Raw genomic sequence first — 22,483 nt, forward strand, 5'->3', positions numbered from 1 at the left:
TTCATCATCCTTACCGTCAGGACACTGTCCTGATACCAAACTGAAATCCACCTGCTTTTCTTTTTCACATCGCAAAGCCACGGAGACCCTTTCCCCCATCGAGCAGAACAGGGGAGCACAGCAGGTTCTCTTTCTGCACTACAGGCTGGGCCTCTACCCCAACCCCAACGCCCTTACCTGAAAAGCGGGCTGGCCTAATCCGTGCGGGCCCCAGAATGACTCCCCATGTTGCTGGGGAGCGGAGCAGGCAGAGCGCCCGACTCAGGGCCGCCTTGTTGGCCTCTGAGGGACCCCCAGAAGGACCGAAGGGGACGGTCTGCACTGCCGCGGAGGGGCCCGCGCGGAGTTTCGCGATCCCTGCTCTCGCCGGCGCCCCTTCCTCCCAGCGCTAAGCCACCTTCAGCAGAGAAGCGGGGCCGAGTCCCCAGGGACAAGAGGCGCCGCCGAGGATCGGCTCCTTCCCGGCGGCGCGCCGCGCGCACGTGCCCGGCGAAACGGAGCCGCGTCCCGCGAGCGGACGCAGGCAGGCAGGGGCGGCCGCCGACGGACCGCGCGGGAAGGCGCCAGCCGGGCAGGAGGGGCGCCCGGTCGCTGCACTGCGCTGCCCGTGAGCCTGGCCGGCCGCCTGGGCGCCCGCGGCGCGGTGCGCGAAGCTGTTCCCCGGGCCGGGGCCGTCAGCGCCCGGCCGGCGGAGTTGGCCTCGGCGGGCGGGCCAGCGATGGGCTCCCGGCTGAGCCGGCAGAGCGGCGCGGAGGCGACGGGCGTCCCCGCCTGCTCCAAGAGGTCCTTCCGCGGCTGGAGCCGCCCGGAGGAGCCGCCCCGGCACCGGAGCCCGGACTGCCGGCTCGCTTCGCTGCTGCTCGGCTCCGAGAAGCCGCCCGGGGGTCTGCGTAAGAACGGCCCGGCGGCGCCCTACCTGAGGCGGGTGGGATGGATCCGCGAGATCCAGGCCACCCTCCGCGAGCACAAGCGCGAGCAGGCGATGCAGCTCCTCCGGCTGCTCCGAAAGGTAACTGGGCCGGCGGGCGCCGCAGCCCCGGAGCCCCCCGCCGCTCGCCTGTCCGGCCTCATTCCAGGCGGCGCGGGAGGGGGAGACCGGGCGGCGGGCGGGCTGCCCGGCGGGAGCGGGGGCCGGAGCAGGGCGGCGGCGCCGGGGACCGCTGCCGCCGCCGCCGCCGCCGCCGCGCGGTACCTGCCGGCCTGCCCGCGCCTTTTGTTCCCTCCTGCTCGCCCGAGGGAGCTGCAAGGCCGAGCACCCGGGAGGCGCCGCGTCCCGGGCGCGCGGAGCCTCCGCCTCTCCGGGAGGCCGAGCTGGGGCGGCGGCTGACTCGCGGCGCGGCAGAGGCGGGCGGGGCGGGCGCTTGCCCGGCGGAGCGGGGCGCTGCGGCTGAGCGCCCAGCCCGGCGGGGGGCTGCAGGTCGGAGCAGGGTTATCGGCCGGGCCGGTGGGGTGGAAGGCGGCGCCGCGCAAGGCCAAAGCCACGGGGCCGGCGACGGGGATGCTGCGGCCGGCGCGAAGCTTCTTCGCGTGGGCGCTGGGCCCGCTTTGGCTTCGGTGCGCCGGGGCTCCGTCGGGCATGGCCGTCCGAAGCATCTCCAGCTCTGTCGGGCCGGGGAGCCTCCAGAAGGCAAGCCGCGGCAAAGATGGGGGGAAACGATCAGCCCCTCGCGGGATTTTGTATTCGCTGACATTTCAGGATGTCCCCAATACAGAAAACGGTAGTCTATCCTGGAGACAGAGGGGCACCGGTTGTGGGCCTGGCTGCATGAGGATCTCCCAGAGATCACCCAAGTGGGCATCAGAGATGTCACAGGCTGTGCCCGAGCAAAAGGGACCCCTTGCAGCCCTGACGTGATGGCTGAACCCCCCGCCCCCATGCTGATTCTCCCAGTTTTTCCAGGCCCGGATTTTCCTGGTCTTGTCTGTGGGGCAGGCCCAGCCTTCACGTCACACGTGAAAATGTGAAAATCCCTGCTAGAGAGTAGTTGCATTTTCCAGAGTCAGTTGTTCACCCCAATGGATTTGCTCTGGCCTTTCTACTCCTTAGTAGAATGGCGTCGCCCTTGATCCAGAGAGAGCTGTGCACCCTTGCTGGAGAGCACGAGCTGTGGTGATCCAGCTATCAAGAAGAGGTATGGGCAGTGCAGCTGGGCGAGGGCACACTGAGTCACCCCTCCCAATGCTGGATTTGAAGAAATGCTGGATGGAGCAGCTTTGCCAGGCTCTGATTCATGGTGGTGCAGGCAGTTGCCCTCCAACCTTGGCGGTTTCAGATGCTTTTTTCCATCATAAAGTTCAGTTGGTGCAGGTGCCCCAAGAACTGAAGATCTGATGGAGAATCTGATAGGTGTAGGTCACACTGAAAGAGAGTTTCAGGGGACTTCAGCCACAAGGACGCAGTCTGTGGTGCCCTTTCAGCCCCGGGGCTGCCCCACATCTCCTGGGCGAAGAGATCTGCACCCTCACTCTCTGAAGGCCTGCCTTGCTTGCTGGCCAGTGGTGCGGCTGGGTGGCTCCCTCTCCAGGGTCCCCCAGTTCTTAGCCCCTTCTGCTCTTTTCTTGTAGGACCTTGGCCTGGAGGGAACGTTTCTCAATGAGGTGCTCTACAAGAAGGCCACCTTCCTCAACCTCGTGGATCCCATCTCCCACGACCTCCTGATGAGCCTGGCCAGAGACCTGCAATGCCCCAAAAAGGTGAGGGCCACTAACACCGCTTTGGAGGTAGCACATGCCCTAAGGCTGCCCGGCTGCTAAAGGCGCCTTCAGCACTTGGGCCGCTGGAGGTCTCTGGGTAGGGAAACGGATCCCCACTTCAGGCAATCCTGCGTAGGCACCTCCTCCAGCAAAGCTTTGCTGCTTTGGAACGGCCTGGAGGGCGCCTCTCCTGAAAGAGCAGGGCCAGGTGGTCACGAGGCACTGATGGCCGACCACAAATGGCCCAGTGCCTGTCCAGCCACAGAAGAGGCCTTGTCTCCCTCACCAGAGCAACGGGCACTGGGGCCTGCCCCCTCTGGTCTGGCCTCAGACAGTGGCACCTGGGCTCTCGTTGCCCTAGGAAGAAGGACAGAAGCAGGGCTGCAGCATCAGGTCATGAGTCACCCCATCTGGGCGTGCACGTGATGTCGCAGCACATGTAGAAAAGGGGCAGGTTTTGTGTTGTGACACTCCTTGCTGGGACCCCACAGATGCTACTTCCTGGGGGCTCATCTTTCTCTCCCCGGCTCTGGAGAGCAGCGCTCAAGCACGTGGCCTAAGTTGGGGGGGGCGTAGATTTCAGCTAGGAAACATCGGGAGGAGCTTTCCAGCAGCAGGAGCAACCAAGGCACTTGCTCACTCTTGCCCTCATCCTGCCTATGCCCTGAGCCAATGGGTTGGATGACATCGAGGGGTGGGGATTAATGCCTTCACACTGTCCTGTCAGCTGCCCCCCCCAGGCTACCCACGTCTCCCCAAGTCGTCCTCTGCAGAGAACTCACACAGTCTCCAAATGAGGATGGTCGTATGCAGTGAGTAAGTCATCTCAACCAGGAGGTGCCAGCAGGATGCCCAGCCGGGACTCCTGCTTTGCAAATGTGAGGGAACCCCTGGGTCATCTGGGCTGTCACTTTCCTATCCCTGCTCCGTGTCCTTCCACTGGAGGAAACAGTGGTAGAAGTGGGGCTGGCTGGGGGATGAAAAGGGGGGACTTTGGGGCTGGTCTCCAGTTTAGACACTCGCTATTTCTTTATGTTTAAAAATATTCAGATTATCCTGCTCTTCTTTTGAGGGGTACAAAAGTATATTTTGTTTCTATGTGTCATTTTTAACATTTTTATTGTGGTTAGGGACCTCTAAAGTTGGAAATGGCCCGAGGTCTCTGGATCTCTGAGGAGGGCCTGGGTGGAAGAACAGAAAGTACCCCCGGAATCAAGCTCCTCCCAAAAGCTGGCATTCCTGGATAGCTAGGGAGATCCTGCACGGGAGAATATGTGCTGTTGGCGTCTTCCACAAGCGTTTACTTCTTACACAACATGTTGTTGAAGAAGTCTAGGGCCGGGATGAATGCTCCATTGCTGGAGGCGTTGTTGAATGGGAGCAGAGCTGATGGGGCTCTTAGGCCTGTATTTTCAGCCACACCATCTTGTTGCTTTTCAGCAAAGACCCTCATTTTGCCCCCCCCCCCCCCGGGCATGCAGAGAAAACAGCTCCACTTTTGGCTTAGCTCTGGGGAATGGTGAGGGAGGCAGCCCAGAGGCCCTCCAGATACTGCAGCCATTGTTTTCCTCCCTCCTGGAGGGTGTGCTTTTGGGGGCGGCACTCCAAAACATTGGGGGGATATGGAATTGCCCCACACTGCACTGGGGGGAGAAGCCAGTGGAAAGCCTTTGGGAACTCCGCCAGTCTGCTTTGTCCTTCACAGCTGATTCTTAGGAATAGAAGGGGGAGGCTCCATTTGGTGGTCGCATGTTTCTGCTGGTGATGACCACGGCTTTGGGTTGTAGGGTGTGGGGCTCATCCTTCCAGGAGGGCTTCAGCACTAAGCTGCCTTCTGAGACCTCTGGAGAAGGGCCGTCAGCGGGTCGCCCACCTTTGCTCGCAGCCGCTCCTGAGCCAGTTTGTCTGACAGGACCTGCTTCTGCCAGCTGCGCTTTCTGCTCCGGCCAGGGGCTGAGCGGGGCAGGCGGCCAGTTGCTCTCTGGCCCTCGTGCTTCCCTTCTCTGCTGGAGAGCAGGGTGAGCCAGGAACGGACCGTCCTGCCAGCTTCCCTCCTTCCTGTGCAGAAGGGCCAAGGGAGACGCAGGCCCTCCAGCCAGCGGGGTGGGGACCCTCTCCTGCTGCTGCCCGGGGGACCTGGCTGCCAACTGCAGCAGAGGAAGCGAGGAGGCAGCCACGGGCGTCCTGGGTTTGGTTCTCTTCCCGGCGAAGGGCCTGCCTTCTCCCAGGGTCACCAGCAAGAGGTGGCCGGTAGGGCACCCTGATTGCTGTATGGTGGTCTTCCGATTTCTTCTCTTCCACGTGAGCCTTTTGAAGGGCAGAGCAGCTGGTCGGGGGGTTGACCTTCCTGGCAGGGAAGTGTCCAGTGTCTGGAGAGCCAGCTGGCGTCTAGAGAGGACCAGCAGCTGTTGTGCTGGCAGCTCTGTGGATTGAAAAGGGCCGCGACGTTTGCCACTTCCCTGCTTTCAGGAATACGACCCGTGGAAGTCCTCTGACCGGATCTGCCGGCAGCTGATCTACCACTTGACTCCGCATTCCAAATGGCATCGGTCTGGGCTGCCCCGTTGCAAGTCCCGCAGGAGGTGAGCAGCATATCTGGATCCACCTGGTGAGGGGATGCATCTGGGGGGAGGGAAGACCACAGCAGGGAGGAGGTGCCCTCTGCGCAGCCAGCCCAGCCCTCTCTGTCCGGAGGCCAGGAAGGAACTTAGGCTTGAACTGGGACCGCCTGGCCATTTCTAGCCACAGCTGGTTAAAGGGGGTGCAGCCCCCCAACCCATCCAGTCAAGCAAACCCCATTTCATTTCCTGAGCAATGTTCCCCGAAGAGTCCCCGCACTTCCCTGGGTTTCCACTATCTGCAGTTCTGCAGAGATTGAAATGGGGCCACCTGTCCTCCGTTCCTCCAAGTCTTGGGGATTGGAAGAGCCACGATTTGTGGCAGGCAAAAAAGTTTGCAGCCGCTGGATCCTTGGCAGTCCTTCCTCCATGGTAGTGAGATTTCCATTTTCCCCCGGGGGCTGCATCTGCCACAAAGCCAGGGCAGGCAGTGAAGAGCCGGAGGCACGTTTGTTGCTGATTCACCAAAGAGACACACCCACAACACACTAAACCACAAACTTCCTAGTTCTGTTTAGTGCGCGTTGTGTGAAGCCAACTTCTCTACAATTCTTGCTCCTTAATCAACCCATCCCACAAGCGTTCACACATACGCTGGGTTTGTACACCACATTTCCCCACTTCTATAGCCATGGTTACTGAAAAGCCAGAATTGCATTAAATCCATAAATCATTGTTTACAAAGACAACAGCTCAGCCAAAGCCACCTCTTTTAATTCTGCCCCCTCTTTCAGCAAATGAACCCATTTTGGTTCCCAGGGAGGGCTCCCACAGCATGCTGATGCTGCCATTCATAGGCAGCCATGAATGCAGAGCAGCCTCGGCATGCGGTGCTCTTCCATCACTGGCCGGAGGATGTGGAACTAGATGTCAGTGGGGTGGAACGGTTTGCAAGCACTTATTAGGGGTCTAGCATGGTAATCCCTCGTCCCCTGATATTGGGCTGGAAGACCTCCACACAAGAGAGGCTCAAATGCAGCCCTCCTTGACTGTGATGGAATGGAATTATGGAGGTCAGAGTCGGGGAGTGAAGAATCCTCTTTCGTCTCCCGAAGCGTGGGGAAGAGATAAGAGGATGAGGCTGGCACCTCCCTGAATGAGGAATGCAGGCTGTGTTTACTGACTGACCCTGGGAACTAGTTCCAGTCTGGGAAGATTCTTGATAGAGGTTGTAGCTAATAAACCTTGCTGGATTGAATCTGCATGGTCTCCTGGAGTTCCCTGGGCTAATCCTGACATTGACTGATGAGTATCTGCAGATGGAAGGGAATGGTTTGGTCAAAACAGCTGGCTCAAGCCAGCGACCCCTGCCACAAACCACAGTGACGCCAGACTAGACCGGCTAACGGTGATGCCATCCTGCAAATGCTGCCTCTGTGGACTTGCACCCCAAATCCAACCCAAGTAGGCAAGTTGCAGCATTTGGGTGATGTCACACATTTTGTCATTGCCCCCCTCTGCTGATGCCAGGTTTCTGAAGGTGGTAGCCCTTATTCCTAAAGCCACCTGCTCCTGTTTTGCTTCTTCTTTAGCCTGAAGAGTAACCTGCAGAAGCAGCTTAGCCAAGATGCCATCAATCTCTCTGGCATCGCTCTCTCCACGCGCGACATCCAGCATCTGGCCTGTTACCTGCAGAACAGTGGTGACCACCTTCTCACCATAGACTTGAGTTTCACTGACCTGAATGATGATAAGATGCGCTTTCTGGTGCCTTTTCTGTGGTCGCTGCCCAGCCTCACCCACCTCTCCCTCAACGGGAACCACTTGACCCGAGCCACTGTGAAAGAGCTCACAGACACCATGAAGGACACAGCCAAGTTCCCCTCCTTAGCCTGGGTTGATCTTGGCAACAATGTGGACGTCTCCTCCATGCCACAGCCTCTGCTTGTTGGCTTACGGAAGCGCCTCAGCCAGCAGACCACACTGCCCACCATTTACGAGTCCCTGGACTGTGACTCTCAGGCATCCAGTGGGCCTGAGACCAGCCTGCTGGAGGAGGAGGAGGAGGAGGAGGAGGAGGAGGAGCAGCTGCTGCTGCTGCGAGGGGAAGGTATTCATCCGGTGGCCAAGCATAGCTTCCTCCAGCAGTCGTGTGAAAGGTGACTGGACATGGAGGCGTCCTCTGGAAGACCGAAGCCACCGCTGTGGAAGTTCTGTTGGAAGAGATGCCGCACGAGCCGTTGCCTCCCCACCTCCTGGAGCCACTTGATATCCCTCCTGATCTTTCTGACTTGCTCTCCTCACACCATCCTCCTTCCTCCCAGCTGGGCTTTTCTCACAGGTGCCAAATCAGCCTAGTCACTTACCATGATGCCGTAAACCTGGTGGGCATAAGGAAAAGGAGCCCCTTCGGAGATGCAGAACGAGGCTACTTGCTGCAGCTGTTGCGGGAAGGCATACGGAGCCAGCCCCGGGTCTTTCCCGTCCCAGCTGCGCTGGGTCCGCAGGTCCGAGGAGCCGCGCGAGAGCGGGGTGGAAGGACTGAATGGCTGCTGCCTGGGGGCCTGGATGGACAGCGCCTGCCCCCTCCTCCTCCCCCTCTTCCTCTCTGAACAAAGGGGGATGGAGCGCGAGGCCGGCCAGCGCCTGCAGCCAAAACATGTGACTCGATGCCATTGTCAGGGAATTTAAGGGGAGCTGGAACCGGGTTGCGCAGGTATTTGTCTCTGCATTGGACTGGGGAGGCTTGTTTAGAACTGCCATTTTTTCTCTAGAAGTCTGTCCTGTTTGAGCTCTTCACAGAGACACAAGGATGCCTGTATCCCAACGCCTCGGGGCTGTCTGCTGTCAGTCTGGAGTAGTGGCAGCCCTGCCTTATGCCCAGGAGGAAACCATAACTGGGGCAGGCCCTGTTCGGCAGAAAAAGATGGCTGTGTGTGATCTGCGATGATAAATGACTTTCCTGGAGAGAGGATTAAAACTTTGGGCCAGCACCTCACCAGGCAGTTGCTTGGCAGAGTTTTGGGGGTTGCGGAAGCATCATAACAATATAACCTGTGCTCTCTAGAAACACCTCCTCTAGGTTATAATGAGGTTACTCTTGTTTTGCCACCACTTGGCATTTTCCTAAAAAGGAAGGATGCATATATTTTTAATTGTGCTTTGCTGCTATGGGAGCTGAACCATTTTGCTCATCCATCCAGTACAAAGATGCTTGTGTTTAAAGTCCCTTGCAAGAAAGACCAGTGGCGTTCCTCCTCAGCGCAAAGGAAGAATATGGCTCTCCCCCGTTTAATAATAGATAATGCCTCCCCCATCTATTAGGAGCATACAAATACACTGATGACATTTAAACCATGGCTAAAAGGCCAGAGTTTTACACAATGCTACTAAGCCATTAATGAGCGGGTTTGCAGAATACGTTCAACCAAGAACAAACTCACTCTATTATGCTGTGTGTGAGTCAGACCACAAGAGAAAACAGGACACCTCAAAAAACCTTTTAAGACACTACAAGAACCCTCCCTGATAACTTGAGCCAAGTGATGATTTGAAGCATCCACCTTGCTCCTGAGTTGCAGGGTTTCTAGTTTAGTTTCAAACCATAGCAATGTATATGCTTCCTCGGATTTCTTTCTACAGAGACATGCCCCTTTTTTAGAACCCAGTTCCTCTACAGGTTGCAAATTTTCCCCATGAAAGTTCAGTCCTCTAAACCTTGGGCAGCCATTCTTGAACATCTGAAAGGCTGCCCACTTCAGAAGTCTCTGATATGTACCAAAGATTGAGTTCTGCCTTGTAAGACCTGTAGGCTTTCCAATTAGAAAATTGAGAGACCCGCAGCCAGCAGAGGAGTAATTGTCAGAATGGATTGAGTGGATTGATTGGATCACCGGTTGCCTTCAGCCTGGGGGAGTCAAACCTTCAATTCTAAATATACGATATTCTCCTTTCCCTTAAAATAAAACTCCTAATTCCTGTCCACAAGGTTTTTATAATCTCTCAGACCAAGCAAAGCCCTTATCCTCTACTTAATTCTCCAAACCCACTTCTGCATGCTCCAATATAGTTAAATATTAGAAGCATAAAAGTGAAAACAGGTATAAAGGATACTTGTTAGATAAACATTTTAAAGGTTTATTCTACATTTTGCAAAATTGGCAGAAAAAAAATTAAACGTTTAACTAGAAACTAATGAGAGGTCTTGCACCTTACCATGATTTAGATTTTATGGACTTGTGTTTTTATTTTATGCATTACCCTGTGTTTACTGATTGATCAAAAGTACAATAAATTATTTTGAAATCCAAACAGGACATTTTTTAAGCTTGTGACCATTCTTTTAATATTAGTAACAACTTGTTTATTGAATCCCACAAAGGAAAGATATTGCCAAAATTTGTCCATTAATATCACCTAAAAGGCAGATGATTTATTTTTAGCTTAATTAATTTCAGTTTTCATAGGAAAAAAAAGGCTCCTGGCTCATGTATCATGGCTATTACAAGCAATCTGGGGACTGGCATTTAAGGGAACCACTGAGGCCTATTACAACTAGGTATATACAGCAGGCAATCTGAATACCACCAGCTAAGTCAATGTCACACGACAGATGCTTTCTCCCTATTTTGTAAGAAACATGTTTATTAAAGCATACACAAGTTACAGTTTAGCAGTTTTCTGTTCACCAAAGCACAGTTTGATCGGAAGTTATCGCCGCTTCTGGAAAATGTTGCCGCGCCCCATTCCACGTCCCCTTCCTCTTGCAGCCACTGAAGAAAACAAGCAGAAGACAAAAGTCAGCAGCGGAGGACAAACACGAAGACGTAACTCGGGCCCGCTGGATTTGGGAAGGAGCCCATCTGAGTCCACAAACGTTTCTGAGAAGACCAGAAAGGGGTGAGAAAACTCCAGCCTGGAGTTTAGCTAGCTGCTGGGGACGTTTGAAAGCCGCCAAGCGAAGAGCCACCCTCCAGTTGTGAGTTCCGCGGTAGGCAGCGGGGATCCCCCCTTCGGTCCGCGGGGATTTTGCTGAAACTCTCCGGCTCTGGAGCCCTACGTGCGGCCTTCGACTGGGGCAGGATCGGGGAGAGGAGAGTGGGCGGAGGGCGCAGGAGCCGGCCCTGAAGCGGCGGAGCAGCAGGAGCAGGAGGGGCGAACCCACCGATCCCCTTCCGCTCGTGCCTCTCGGCGGGGCACCCCTCGAAGCCCGGGTCCCAGCCCCGCTCCCCCGGAACAGCAGACAGGCGAAGGGCGACGCGGCGCAGTTAGAAACAGGCCGCGGCTGAGGCGGCGGCGGCGGCGCCTCGGCCACGCGCGCCCCCTCCCGCGCGCCCCCGCCGGGCTCCCGCGCGGGGACCCCGGGCGCGCGCCGAGGCCGGCCGGCCGGCTCACCCTGCGCCTTGAGGATGGCGGCCTTGCCGCGCCCGGCGCCGGAGCCCTGGTTCTTGTTCTTCATGCTCTTGAGCATCGGCGCGTTCTTCAGCATGTCGGGCAGGATCAGGAAGCGGATCTTGCTGCCGCGGATGTAGACCTGCTCCAGCTGCGCCACGCGCCCGTCGCGGTACGTCACCGTGATGTTGGACATCTGCGGGGGACGGCCGCGTCAGTCAGTCAGTCCGGCCGGCCGGCCGGCGGAGCCCCGGCCCGGCCCGGCCGCCCCCCGTGCCCCCGCGCGCCCCCGCCCGCCCCGCGCCCGCCCCGCCGCGCGCTCGTGCCTGGCAGTTCATGTTGTCCTCGGCCTCGATGAGCTTCCCGCGGTAGACCTCGCCCGTGTTGGTCTCGCAGGTGACGATGTGCCCCTCGGCCTCGTGCAGCACCTTGATCGGCACCCCGATGGACATGGTCGCCGCGGCCAGGAGCGGGAGCAGCGGGCGTCCCGGCGTGCCCCGCGCGCGGCGCTCTGCCCCCGCCTCTATGGCGCTCCCGGCGTGCCCCGCGCGGCGCCCCGCCCGGGCCCGGCCCCGCCAGCGCCATGAAGAGCCCGGGCGAGGACGCAGGTGGGTGGCGCGGGCCGGGCCGGGCCGGGCCGGGCCGGGGAGCGGGCGGCGGGGTAGTGGGGGCTCCGCCGCGGCGGCGGAGCGACGGGCCCCTTCCGTTCCCTTCCCTTCCCTTCCGTTCCCTTCCCTTGCAGACGCGGCCCCGAAGGGCGGCGGCGGCGACGACGCGGTCCAGCTGAAGGTGCCGGTGCTGCAGCAGCTCTACCACTGGGACTGCGGGCTGGCCTGCTCCAGGATGGCGCTGCGGTGAGTCGGGCCCCCCGTGGCGGCCTCCTTCCCTCCCGCCACCCGCGCTTCCTCTCGCCTGCGGCCCCCAGAAACCCCCGCCAGCCCTCAGTCCCATCCCGCCGGCGGGGCGTCCCGGGCCGCCGTCCGCCCCCCTGCAGGGCCCAGGCGGAGAGGGACGGCCGCTCTCTGCGCTCGGCCGAGCTGCGGGTCGTGCGCTGGGACGCTCTGGCGGTGGAGCCCCCCGGCGTGGGCCGAGGTCGAGGGGGCGGCCCCGGCGGTCCCCGAGCGCGCATCCTGACGCAGCCCCAGCAAAGCGTGTAGCCTCCCCGTGTCCGAGGCGGGCGGCGGGGGGGCGGTATTTCGGGCCAGGGGCTTCGGGCGGCGCGGACCCGGCTGCGCCCAGGGCCAAGGAGCCTCCCCGTGCGCGTCGTCTCTCCTTTGCCCGAGCAGAGACAGGGACCCTCCGCTTCCTGCGCTCCTTGCCTGCCCGCAGACAGAATCGCTTCTACCTGCATGGTTTCCAGACAGAAGCGGCCGTTTTATCTGTAAATTACTCTACAAATGCAGCCTTTTCTGTCCCTCCCTTTGCCTTAACATTAATGCCCACCCTGTTCTTCCCCCCCTTCCCCCCCCCCGTTTGATCTGATCTCAGGTACCTGAACGTGCTGAACGACGATGACTTCCAGAAAGCCGTCCGGGACCTCCAGTTGACCAAAAGCATCTGGACCATTGACTTGGCCTACCTGATGCGTCACTTTGGGGTGAAGCACCGTTTCTGTACCCAGACGCTGGGCGTGGACAAGGGCTACAAAAACCAGGTCAGCTTGTCTGAATGCTGGTGCTTCAGGCACGAGGGAAGCTTTAGAAAGAATGCTTCGCTTCTCTAAGAAGCGTGACAGCGTCAGAGCATGCATGGCCATTCGCTGCACAATCAACCTTTGGAGCCAATCCACTGGAATTCTCTAGATCACCTCAGGGAGAGGTTGCCTTCTGCCCACAGGATGCCTCAGAGCCTTTCTTTTTAAGCCTTCCAAGATGATCCTTGATTGGCTGGCTTGGCTCAGGAGGGCTGCCCCACAAGTGTTCTCTTGGGGGAGGAGGGGGGCTCCCCCTACAGAGCCTAGCAGCCCCTTCCCAGGCTTTTCACCTGGAAAGTGGCTTGTGATCTGACAGGGCGCCTTGTCCATTTTCTTTAGTCTTTCTATAGAAAACACTTTGACACAGAGGAAAACCGAGTAAACCAGCTGTTTGCCCAAGCGAAAGCCTGCAAGGTGCTGGTGGAAAAACGGTGAGCTCTCAGCCAGTGCTTTTCCTTTCTTCCTCTAGTTCTAGCAGGTGGTCCAACTGTTAATCCAGGTACGCAGGGTCTGTTGTATCCAAAGGGCCTAAGCAAACCCGTATCGCTTTCCTATGTCTTTTAGAGAGGGTGTAGCAATGAGAGCTGATTGTCTTTTGGATACAAGGATTTGAAATCTTATGCTTGGAAATAAGCCCCTGAGATGAATGAGATACACTGAGCAAAGGGGTGCAGCGTGACTGAGGCCACATTTTTTTAGCTTTTTTTCTCCCATCAAAAGCACTGGAAATAATAAAGGATGGAGTCCCAAAATGCTCAGATATGGCCCAGAGGGCTGAAGAATCTGCTTGTGGGTGTAACAGGCGGACGGTGAGAGTGGGTGTGCATGTGCCAGTTAGAGAAAGATGATCAGCGTCAGCTGGACTGCTCTTCCTACTGCTTGCTCGTTTTCCAGCATCCTCATTTCTCACAGGTCGTGGTTCTCTTTTTGCCTTTCAGTGGCTTTCTCCTGCACTGGGTAGGAATTTCCATGGAAGTTGCTAAGGAGCATCGCAAGGCATGGTGTGACTATTAGTTTGAAGGGAAGAGTTGGAGAAAGAGTGACTTTTGTGGACCATTTGTTCACCATTCCCTCTCCTGAGGGCAGGGAGGGAAGCATGGAGAGTCCACTGGATGCTTGTAGGGAAATGCAAAAGGTTCCGTGTACAAACCCGTTCATGGACAGAACGGCTGGTTTCAAGTAACTTGAGCTCAAATAGAGACATGTGTATTTTGGATGTTTTGGTCCATGCCCAGAATGAAATTGGGCTCTTTGGTTCTGTAGGGACTGAAAGGTGGTGGTTCTGGGCAGCAGATGAGAGGCGTAAAAGCAGGAAGAAGTCAAGGCTATGAGTGGCAGCAACTTGGGGAGGGGTTGGAAGGATCTGGGGTGTGTGCATGCCAAGGATGAGGCATTGGGGCCTTGGTGGTGGCTCAGGGGAGAGAGGAAGGTGCCGGGAAGGTCGGAGGGGCAGATAGGCAGGTGGGATACTCCACCCTGGGAACTACTGAGGGAAGGGGGGGGGCAAAGCACACCACCCAGTTCTACTTTTTCTATAAAATCCCTCTGGCTTTTGCTTTGTCCTAAACTCAGAATCACCAAAAAATTCCAGGTTTTGTTCTTTTCTAAATTGTAGCCAATCCATAACAGTTTGGCATTTCTGGAGCATGGTGTGTGGTAGGGTTTGAAATAAAACATAACTTTACAACTTGTGTGCATCCGTGGATGCCTGCCAGGTGTTTTGGGGATTGGCTTATTTTGATGATTGTAGCAGGACCATTTTTTCTGTTTAGAAGAGGGAGGGAGCCAAGGGTCACTCTCTGTTGATCAAGCAGTCTTGTGGTTGGCTTCCTTTGCAAGGGGATGTACTGAGAGAGGCAGGATCATCCCGGATTGCTGTTGGAGTTTTACCTGAAATATGGGAACTGGGAATGAGCTCCACTGAAATCAGATAAGCAAGGAGCAACCTAGAAAGGGAGTGGGTTATGTTGCTTCCTTGGTGACCGTCTCTCTGTTCTGAGGATGCCAGTTGTGGCACGCCTAGGACTGGGGTGCAGACATCTCAAGGGCACAAGTTTCATCTAGTGAAGACTCTGGTGGTTCTTTAAGCGGTCATCTGTGCATTCCCCTAGAGGGGCTTCCAGGCCTGTGCAAGGGTCACTTGAAAGCTCAATCTGGGCCTAAGTGTTTGGGCAGGAAGCCGCTGCGGTATAGCTGCGCATGTCCAAGGAAGTTCCCTCCCTTTTCCTCAGGCTTGTGAACTAATGCAGTGGTCTTTTACTCACAGAAATATTCTTGGCAAGGGGATGGCAGATGGCCACTCAAAGAACCACAGTTACAGGTAAGCAACCTGTTCTTCTGCTTTGTGGTCTCTGGGCCTCACACAGAGGGGAGAGTAGCAAGCTATACTCACTGGAAGTGGGCAGGTTTCTAACTATGTAGATAAAGACAAGAAGCTACCTCTGGTAAAAATGAAAGATCCGTCATCAGAGCAGCCTTGTCCTTAGCAGAACATAGAATGGAGTATCTGCTCTGGGGTAACATTCACAGGCTCTTGTGATGGACCTAGTTAAATTAAATTAAATTATTAAGTTAATATCCTGCTTTTTAAAAAATGTAAGTAGTTGCTAGCAGAAGAACTTTCTTCAGAGGCAATGTGTGTAAGGAGCCGTTCAAACTGCAGGTATCTACTAAGTAGTATCGATAGATTTCTGCATATGCCAGCGGGGATATGCATCTCTGAAACTCTTCAGAAAAGGCTTGGTAAGAGATGCAAAAAAAATGAGGAAGAGAATGCTAAAACCACAGCCAGGACAAGGCAAATCTTGGGCCATAGAACCAGGGAAAATATGAAGAGAAGAAAAAGGTCCAGGGGCAAATCCCTAGAAATTTATAGAAAAGGAAATTCATTTCCAGCTGAAGATCCTGGAGCTGCTGAGAGGATGGCTGTTGTGGTTTAAGAAGAGGTTATTTGATGGTGAGTCCTGAGAGGCTTTGCCCTGCTCTGCAGGATCTATCTGGGGTTGGGAGCCTTTAAGCAGAGGGAGTGAAGGTCTAGCAAGGTGGGGAAAACATGCTCTCTGTCCCTCTGACTGGAGCGAGTGTTCCTCTGAGGGGAAGGGGTAGGACCCACTTCATCTCTTTCCCAAGAGAGCCGGTGCACAGCTTTAGTTGGTGGGGTGCGGCCTGCCAGGAGGTCTGGGATGAGCCCCTTCTGATGCCAACTGGCAACAAGGCCTCTGCTGGTGGGTGAGAATTGGTTGGTTTCCTTGGGTTATGTTTTGCTCCATTTATTCTAAACTTGGGTGATGAGTTGTAAGAAAAGGGACTCGTTTTAAGTTCATGTGTGTGTGTATGAAAATCTGTTACTGTACATTAATGAATCGTAATATTTTTATTACATTTTAGTTCATCCCTTTTACATCTTTTTATGCGGCCTCAACCCTTTGACAGTGAAGCCACCAACATGTTGGTCAAACCCCAGCGTGGTCCTCAGCCAGAAGAGTTGCTTTGGGCCTCCCTTCTCTCGAGTAAGGTGGAACTTGCTCTGAGGCAAAATGCCAAAATGAAAAGGGGGGGGGGAATCCCATGGTTTAGTGGAAATGAAGAGAAAGTCCCTGTTAATGCTGCCGCTACAGTGGACAAACAGGAATGGAGGTAAACGGGGAGCCTTTCCTTGGGCAGATGCAGTAAGTTGTTAAGCACTTGTCCCACTTAATTTGATGGGCCACTTGCCTGCTTGCTTCCTTACAGGAAGGCTGTCAAGGCAGGATCCAACAAGGGGCTTTGTTTTTCAGCCATTGTCGCAGTGCCCTTGCAAGAATATTGCGTAACATCTCTGTTGGAGGCAGATTAGGTACTTTTATTTTAACAGTATGTGGATAAATTGGTTGTTTTTAAAGGGAGGGGAGCACTGTGTGTGGCACCTGATCCATATCAAGCTTTGGTTAAAAGGTGGGATAGAATCACAACACATGAACGAAAACAGTATGCCAGAGGTTAAAACAAAGATTTCACTCATTTTCTTTATCTAAATTTTTGCCCATAGGCTTGACCCCTCTGACACTAGCAGATGATTTCAGTGCTAGATGGTGGTGGAGATGCCTAGTTGAGCAACTGCGCTGCTGGGGCAGGGTACGAACAGACCAAAAGGTACCGACAGAGCATGTGCTGGGTGCAGGAAGGAAATTAGATCAGTCTCAGCTACCCAAAGACGTCTTCTTAAGGAGCTGATCTTCCTCACTCTGACTGGTGGGATATTTAAATACTATCACAGTTTCCAGCCTGAGAAGAGCTTTAGCATTAGCTCGGTTCAGTGCTCTGCTATCCACTGTTCTCAAAGGCAGGTATAAAAAAGTATACTCCCTGATTTGTCCTTGTGGCAGAGGTGCTATAGAATCTGCTGCTCGTGTTTTATTATCCTGCAGATTCTGTGGGGATTCTAGACTCGTCTAATTTATCGTGGGCCATAGCCAAATACCCCAGGCACAGAATACTCTTGGACCCATCAGACCCGCTTCCCTGGTGTGAGAAAAATGAATCTTTGGGTGAAAAAGACAAGTTTTTAGAGGCCTCAGATGAATGGGATCGCCTTAATAAGATTGAAACATAAAGGCATGTGGAAGCATCCTTGAAGCTGATGTGAACCAGGCCAGTTGTAAACTCCTTATCACAAACATTCCCATAGCAACCTGGGCATCTGCCCTGAGGGAGGATGCCTTCTTCCTGGCATTTGGCACCTTGAACTAATTTGTGTCGTCTTCTCTGTGACACTATTGTTTTACTAGCAGTTAGCAGATAACAGAGGGGCAGAGAATAACTTGAGAACTATTGCCTATTTAAGTATGCCTGCATCATCATATGAATATGTATGTGTGTACGTTCTTTTTCCCTTCCCCTTGAAGAGTCGGACACGACTTAACGACTAAACAACAACAACAACAATAAATATCAGAGCATCCATTTTGCCTGCAGGGGAGTGCCTCCCACTAACTTCTGGTGGGGTCCCCCTCCAGTACGTACTGCTCAATAAACACTGCAGTGAAGCCTTGATTATTCTGCATTTGTGTCCTGCGTTTTGATCCCACACTGGATATTGCTAAATTCTGCCATGCAGCCATCAAAATTCGGTGGCCGCTGACATCCAAGTATGTTTTTCAGTCTCCAGCTTTGAACAGGGACAAAGTCTTAGTTTTAAACAATGCCATGATTTTACTCTGTTTCTAGGTTATTCTTAGCTCAGTTTCTAGATCCTTTTAGTTTAATATAAACAATAGTCTGCTCTATCCATACGTAAAAAATCAGAATCAGTGTTTTCTGTATGGTGCTGCTGTTAGATTGTTTCTGTTTTGCTCTATTTTATACTTGTTTTTATGCTGGTCTTTATTCTTTGAATAAAGGATTGATTGATTGAACATGCCAGAGAGGGCCAATAGGAACTCCTGTTGATTGGCTGGTGAAATGATCCAGCTCTTCTTAGCTCCTGCAGGAAGAGTGGAATATTGGATCCAGCCTCCCGAGTTCAGTCAGCAAAGGTGCCCAAACTAGCACTGAAGGGCCACCGCTTAAATTAGGAAACATGGTAGCCACGACTGCAGAGGCAAATGTTTTCAGCACCGTGGGATGGCCACAGCATCCATGTCTCAGCAGTCAAGCAGACAAAAAGTTACTTTTTTGGAGTCAGCCCTACCAAAATCTTTTGATTTCAGGAAAACAAGTTATTTGAAAATGAGTTGAGGCAGAGAATCTGTTCTGGACAGATTACTTCTAGCTGTTAGTATGCTAAAGCTGCAATCTTATGCAAGAGGGGAGTTCCCCTGATTTGGGGGATTCACTCCTGAGTAGGTGCAGCTGCCTCTGCCCCTGGGTAGCAGTTGACCAAGTGGTGGTCTGACCAGGACCAGGCCTGGCTGCCTCGAGCAGGGAGTTTCGGGAGAGAAAGAGGTGCTTAGAAGCGGATGGGAGGTGGGAAGAGTGAGATGGCTGAGGAGCATTTCTGTTGATGCCCTGGACCCAATTCAGAGGACACTTCCCAGGTACATTTTATTTTTTCAGTTGACAGGCACATCAGAGCGAGAAACGATTGATGAAAAAGGTTGAATCCAGCAAAGTTGTGTAAACCTGTTTCTGCGTGACAGATATAGGCAGATAAGAGGAGCTGCTTGCTAAGCACCTAATTGCTTTGATTGCAAAGATGTCAGGTGGAAGGCAGAGGAGATTAAGAATTGGTTCTATTGATTGCCCTTGTCTCCTGCCTTTTCTCCGAAAGTTCAGGTTGGCTTCCGTGAGGTTTCCCCTAATGGCATCCCAAAATAGTCCCATGGGGAGGGTGCAGAAATAGTCACCCTGGAGGAGTGTGGGGACTCCTCAATCAATGTTCAATACCTGCTGGATACTCTGTGTGCGCATGTGAATGGGCTTGAATGTTGGGGAGATGCTGATGGGTTCGCTTCTACTGGATCTTCACCAGCCAACACTGGGCAGCCATCTGCCCTGCATGCTTTAGCATGAAGCGGGGACGGTGGGTAGCCCCAAAGGCCCCTCCAACCCTGTGAGAAATGATGATGAAAGATACATGAGGAGGAGCCCATAATTTTGAGGGTCAGGAAATGCTCCTCCTTCCTTGCTTTTAACTTTCAGGAGAAAATGTTGTAGAAAAGGTTATGTCTGTAGATATGAGAAGCCTAATAATTTTTTCTCCTGAAAGTTAAAAGCAAGGAAGCTTTTATATATATATATAAAAACAGAACATATATAGTTTGTTTGTTTGTTTGTTTATATATATAAACAAAAGCAAGGAAGCATATATATATATATATATATATATATATATATATATATATATATAAAAAAGCTTCCTTGCTTTTGTTTATATATATAAACAAACAGTGTTTTCATTGTTGTATTACTTTTTCTTTTTTAAGAAAAAACAGAAACATCCCTTTTAGGTCAGGAAGATTATACTGACAGGTGCTTCTGATGTAAGAGCCAGTTTTACACATTGGGGCATATAATATCCCTGAAATAGATGTTGTCGGTCCAAAGTAGCCTGTGTGCCCCTGGGGCCGTCCTTCAGCTCATGTCCCACTCACCCAAAAAGGCTCTTCTGTTCCTCAAGGCTCCTGGAATGGGAGACCACCTTGTACCCTTGGCTTCTTCTTCGCTTCTTCTGCAGCACAGTAACCATCCAGGACATCCAGGAGCACCTCTCCCAGGGCCACATTGCCATTGTGCTGGTGAATGCCGTCTTGCTGCTGTGCGACCTTTGCTCCAGCCCTGTGAAATACTGTTGCTTTCTCCCAATCGGTCAGAAGTGCTTCTGCAGAAGTCCCGACTACCAGGGCCACTTCATCGTCTTGTGTGGCTACAATAAAGCTTCGGGCTGTATTTATTACAACAATCCTGCCTATGCGGACCGTGAGTAACTGCACCCTTTCCTAGAAGTCAGCCACCAGCTCCCCCTCTGCAGTGTAGGTCTTTGGGGCTCTTCTTTTCTCCGGCAATTTGGTAGGGCCAGCCGAGTCAGGTACATGAAGTGGGCCTCCTGCCAGGTGGGCTGTGCATAGTAGGCCTGACTGCCACTCGCTCGCTCATGGTGTGAGGGGCTGGGCTGCCAGGTCCCTTTCCACTGCCCGTCTCTGACGGAGATCACTTTGGTCCTGCTCCACAGGAACGTGCAGCACCAGCATCCATAACTTTGAGGAAGCCAGGACAAGTTACGGCACAGATGAGGACATCCTGTTTGTTTACCAGAATAGCTGACCCTCTGGCTCGGTGCTCCCAGTTCATCGCTGGCAGCCAGTTCTCTGCCATCGTGGCAGCCATCTCAGGACTCAGAGACATTCGCTCCCGGACTGCAGCAGGTTGCAAGCAAAGGATGCGTTAGACTCCAGGGGACAGAAGAACATACTTTATGTGTTCCTGAAGCAGGATGTCCATTACAGTAACAAATAATGAAACACGTTTTTCAGTTGGGGTCTGCCGATGGACCCCAGGTGATTTTGCCCAGGGGTTCTGACTCTGGCCCCAAATAAAAATCTTGCCTATCCCCGCTCCCTAAATAAGAATGGAAGCTGAAACAAAATTAAAAAGACTGAACTCTGTTCTGATGCTATGACCAAATCCAGTTTGGTTGCTTAATTCTAAGCATGCATTCATCCTCCCACCCAAGCCATTATTTGGGATTCCCTCTTGACTCGACTTGGTTCTTTTTATCTGCTCCAGCAAGCTCTTTTCCTGCTTTAGAGCCAGGCTGTTGCCCTCAGAAAAAGCTAATGCGTGCATTTTTACATTTTGCATACTTGAAAAGTTTTGAGAAGCAAAAGGAATAAAACTCAAAGACAATCCAGCTTCATGAAAATGAATTGCAAAACAAAATGGTGTGAGAGCAATTCCTCTTTTCTAATTTATCGCTCATCAAGTTTTTGAATCTTCTGATAAAAATCAAGCAAATAAATTAAGTAATCAAGGGGAGAGGCAGAAAGGAAAAGAAGAAATCAGTGTTTTATAAAGCAGAGTTCAAATGGGGCCATTCCCATAAGCACCCACCCAATAACGCCTTCCTCACAGTAAATGGCTTCTTCTGAAAGCATTCCCATTGACAGGAACTCTTCAGGTGTGACAGAAGTTTTGCAATGCTGGTAGAAGACCGGGAGGGCGTTTGGAAAATGTTTCCTCACAGGACTGGTACTGACTTAAATCCTTGCACTGTGACTACAGACTTCACATTGTATGAGTTGGCACTTTGTCTATCATTTTGAATAACATTCACTTAATTGATGTCATTCTGTGATTATTCGTGAAAGGCTGCCAATCCTGATTGTGTTTAATTTCTTCCTTAAAAAATGAGTATTTCACAGACAACAGCTGTATCCTGGTGGTAATTCAGTGGTGCTGGTTCATCAGCCTTTTCCTGAGTGAGCTCAACAATACGCTCGTGTTTGCCCAGAAGTAAGTTTCACTAAATCCAGAAGGGGCTTCGTCCTAGCTAAGCCAGGGTGAGATTGCAACCTGAGCATGTTTAATTTAAGGAGTCGCACTTCTACTAGTCCTTAGCCTCTGCCACCTAAGAGGACCTGTGGACCCTGTTTCCCACCCCTTTCCTCATATTAGCTGTCCAGTGACCATCGGTCGCCCCTCTGGAGCCCTCAAGCTTGCTCTGCCATTTTTAAAGTGGCCGCAGCAAGTCCAAACGCAGTCCATTTTGATCCCGAGAGAGTAGGCTGAAAGAGTTCAGGAGAAAGGGCAGAAGCGTCCTGCAGTCAGGGAGGGAACTTCCCTTGGTCTGCAAATCAGCAGCGGGGTCCCAGCCCCTCAGTGTTGCCCACCTGGAACGGGGGGAGAAGAACCCTGCTCCTCTTGGAGGCCAGGGTTTCTACCTCATCGCGCCACTTTTGTCTCTGCTCTCAGCTGGGGGAGGGTTCCCTGATGGCTTGAAATAACTCTCCGTGCTGTATGTCCACTCTGTGGTCAATTTAAAATATTATAAGTACCCGTTAATGGCAGAGAATTCTGGGGAGCGTCTTTGAAATTACCTGAGAGAAGCTGCTGCTTCCTAATTGTAGCCCAAGGAAAGAGAGTCAGGGGAGGAGCCGATGTCATCTGCTAGTGCACAAGTGGGACATTTTAACAAATGTGGCCTTTTTTGTCCACATCCAGACTGCTTGGTTCACTTCAGACTGCAGTTCTTGTGCAAGAAGGATTCCAGCTTTCAAAAGAGTTTTGCAATGGTAGAGTGGAGACTTCAGCACTCTTTCCATCTTGCCTGCTAGTAGTATTAGTTCTGTAAATAGTAGGGTCACGTCCCTGCTGCCTAATCTTCTAGGGTCAAGATTAAGGGTGCTGCTTTTCCAGATGCTCCCCCTGAACAAAACAGCTGAAGCGTGGCCACTTTGCTTTCATAAGCAGACGCATATTAACCGTTGTGAAGATGCATCCCTGCCCGTTTGAAGGATTGCTTGGTTACAAGACACCATCTTGACGCAGGAAGAAATAACAAGGCTGAGGTTGGCTGTCTGTTTCTGGCACCCCCCTGGCACCCTGACCTTGCCAGTCTTCTTAAAGGTCAGTGAGCGATGCTCCCCAGTTGTTGTACAGAACCTTTCAAGAAGAAAGCAGCAGACACCAGGTTCTCCCTTCCAACCGAGAGGGCAACGGTCCTTGTGGCTGA

General features: G+C 53.2%; 3 protein-coding genes across 13 annotated transcripts; 2 read left to right on the top strand and 1 right to left on the bottom strand.

Moving 5' to 3' along the window:
* The first annotated feature begins 520 nt into the window (after positions 1-520).
* LRRC75B (leucine rich repeat containing 75B) lies at positions 521-9,539 on the top strand. Its single transcript, XM_088143740.1, has 4 exons — positions 521-1,009; positions 2,566-2,694; positions 5,164-5,276; positions 6,845-9,539. The coding sequence occupies exons 1-4, from the start codon at positions 719-721 to the stop codon at positions 7,413-7,415; spliced, it is 1,104 nt and encodes a 367-aa protein (XP_087999866.1). The 5' UTR covers positions 521-718; the 3' UTR covers positions 7,416-9,539.
* Positions 9,540-9,876: 337 nt separating this feature from the next.
* Positions 9,877-11,104, bottom strand: SNRPD3 (small nuclear ribonucleoprotein D3 polypeptide). Its single transcript, XM_088143748.1, has 3 exons — positions 10,970-11,104; positions 10,647-10,839; positions 9,877-10,024 (listed from the first exon to the last, which is right to left on the bottom strand). The coding sequence occupies exons 1-3, from the start codon at positions 11,093-11,095 to the stop codon at positions 9,963-9,965; spliced, it is 381 nt and encodes a 126-aa protein (XP_087999874.1). The 5' UTR covers positions 11,096-11,104; the 3' UTR covers positions 9,877-9,962.
* Positions 11,105-11,124: 20 nt separating this feature from the next.
* GUCD1 (guanylyl cyclase domain containing 1) lies at positions 11,125-21,093 on the top strand. 11 transcript variants are annotated; one of them, XR_015796665.1, is made up of 9 exons: positions 11,125-11,251; positions 11,386-11,497; positions 12,132-12,297; positions 12,676-12,767; positions 14,603-14,656; positions 15,724-15,845; positions 16,069-16,171; positions 16,364-16,449; positions 19,490-19,628. XR_015796665.1 is itself a non-coding variant. In XM_088143743.1 (8 exons), the coding sequence occupies exons 1-7, from the start codon at positions 11,227-11,229 to the stop codon at positions 16,146-16,148; spliced, it is 651 nt and encodes a 216-aa protein (XP_087999869.1). In that variant the 5' UTR covers positions 11,125-11,226; the 3' UTR covers positions 16,149-16,171; positions 19,490-19,618. The 11 variants fall into 11 exon arrangements, 6 of the variants coding, with proteins under 6 accessions (XP_087999869.1, XP_087999871.1, XP_087999868.1 ...); XR_015796667.1 differs by having other exon boundaries at positions 16,113-16,171; XR_015796664.1 differs by having other exon boundaries at positions 16,364-16,467; positions 19,490-19,627.
* The last annotated feature ends 1,390 nt before the right edge of the window (positions 21,094-22,483 follow it).

This window comes from Python bivittatus, unplaced genomic scaffold (assembly GCF_059951505.1).
Source record: "Python bivittatus isolate LINGU-HERP-01145 unplaced genomic scaffold, Pbiv_v1 ctg000390_np1212, whole genome shotgun sequence".
Classification (NCBI taxonomy): Eukaryota; Metazoa; Chordata; class Lepidosauria; order Squamata; family Pythonidae; genus Python; species Python bivittatus.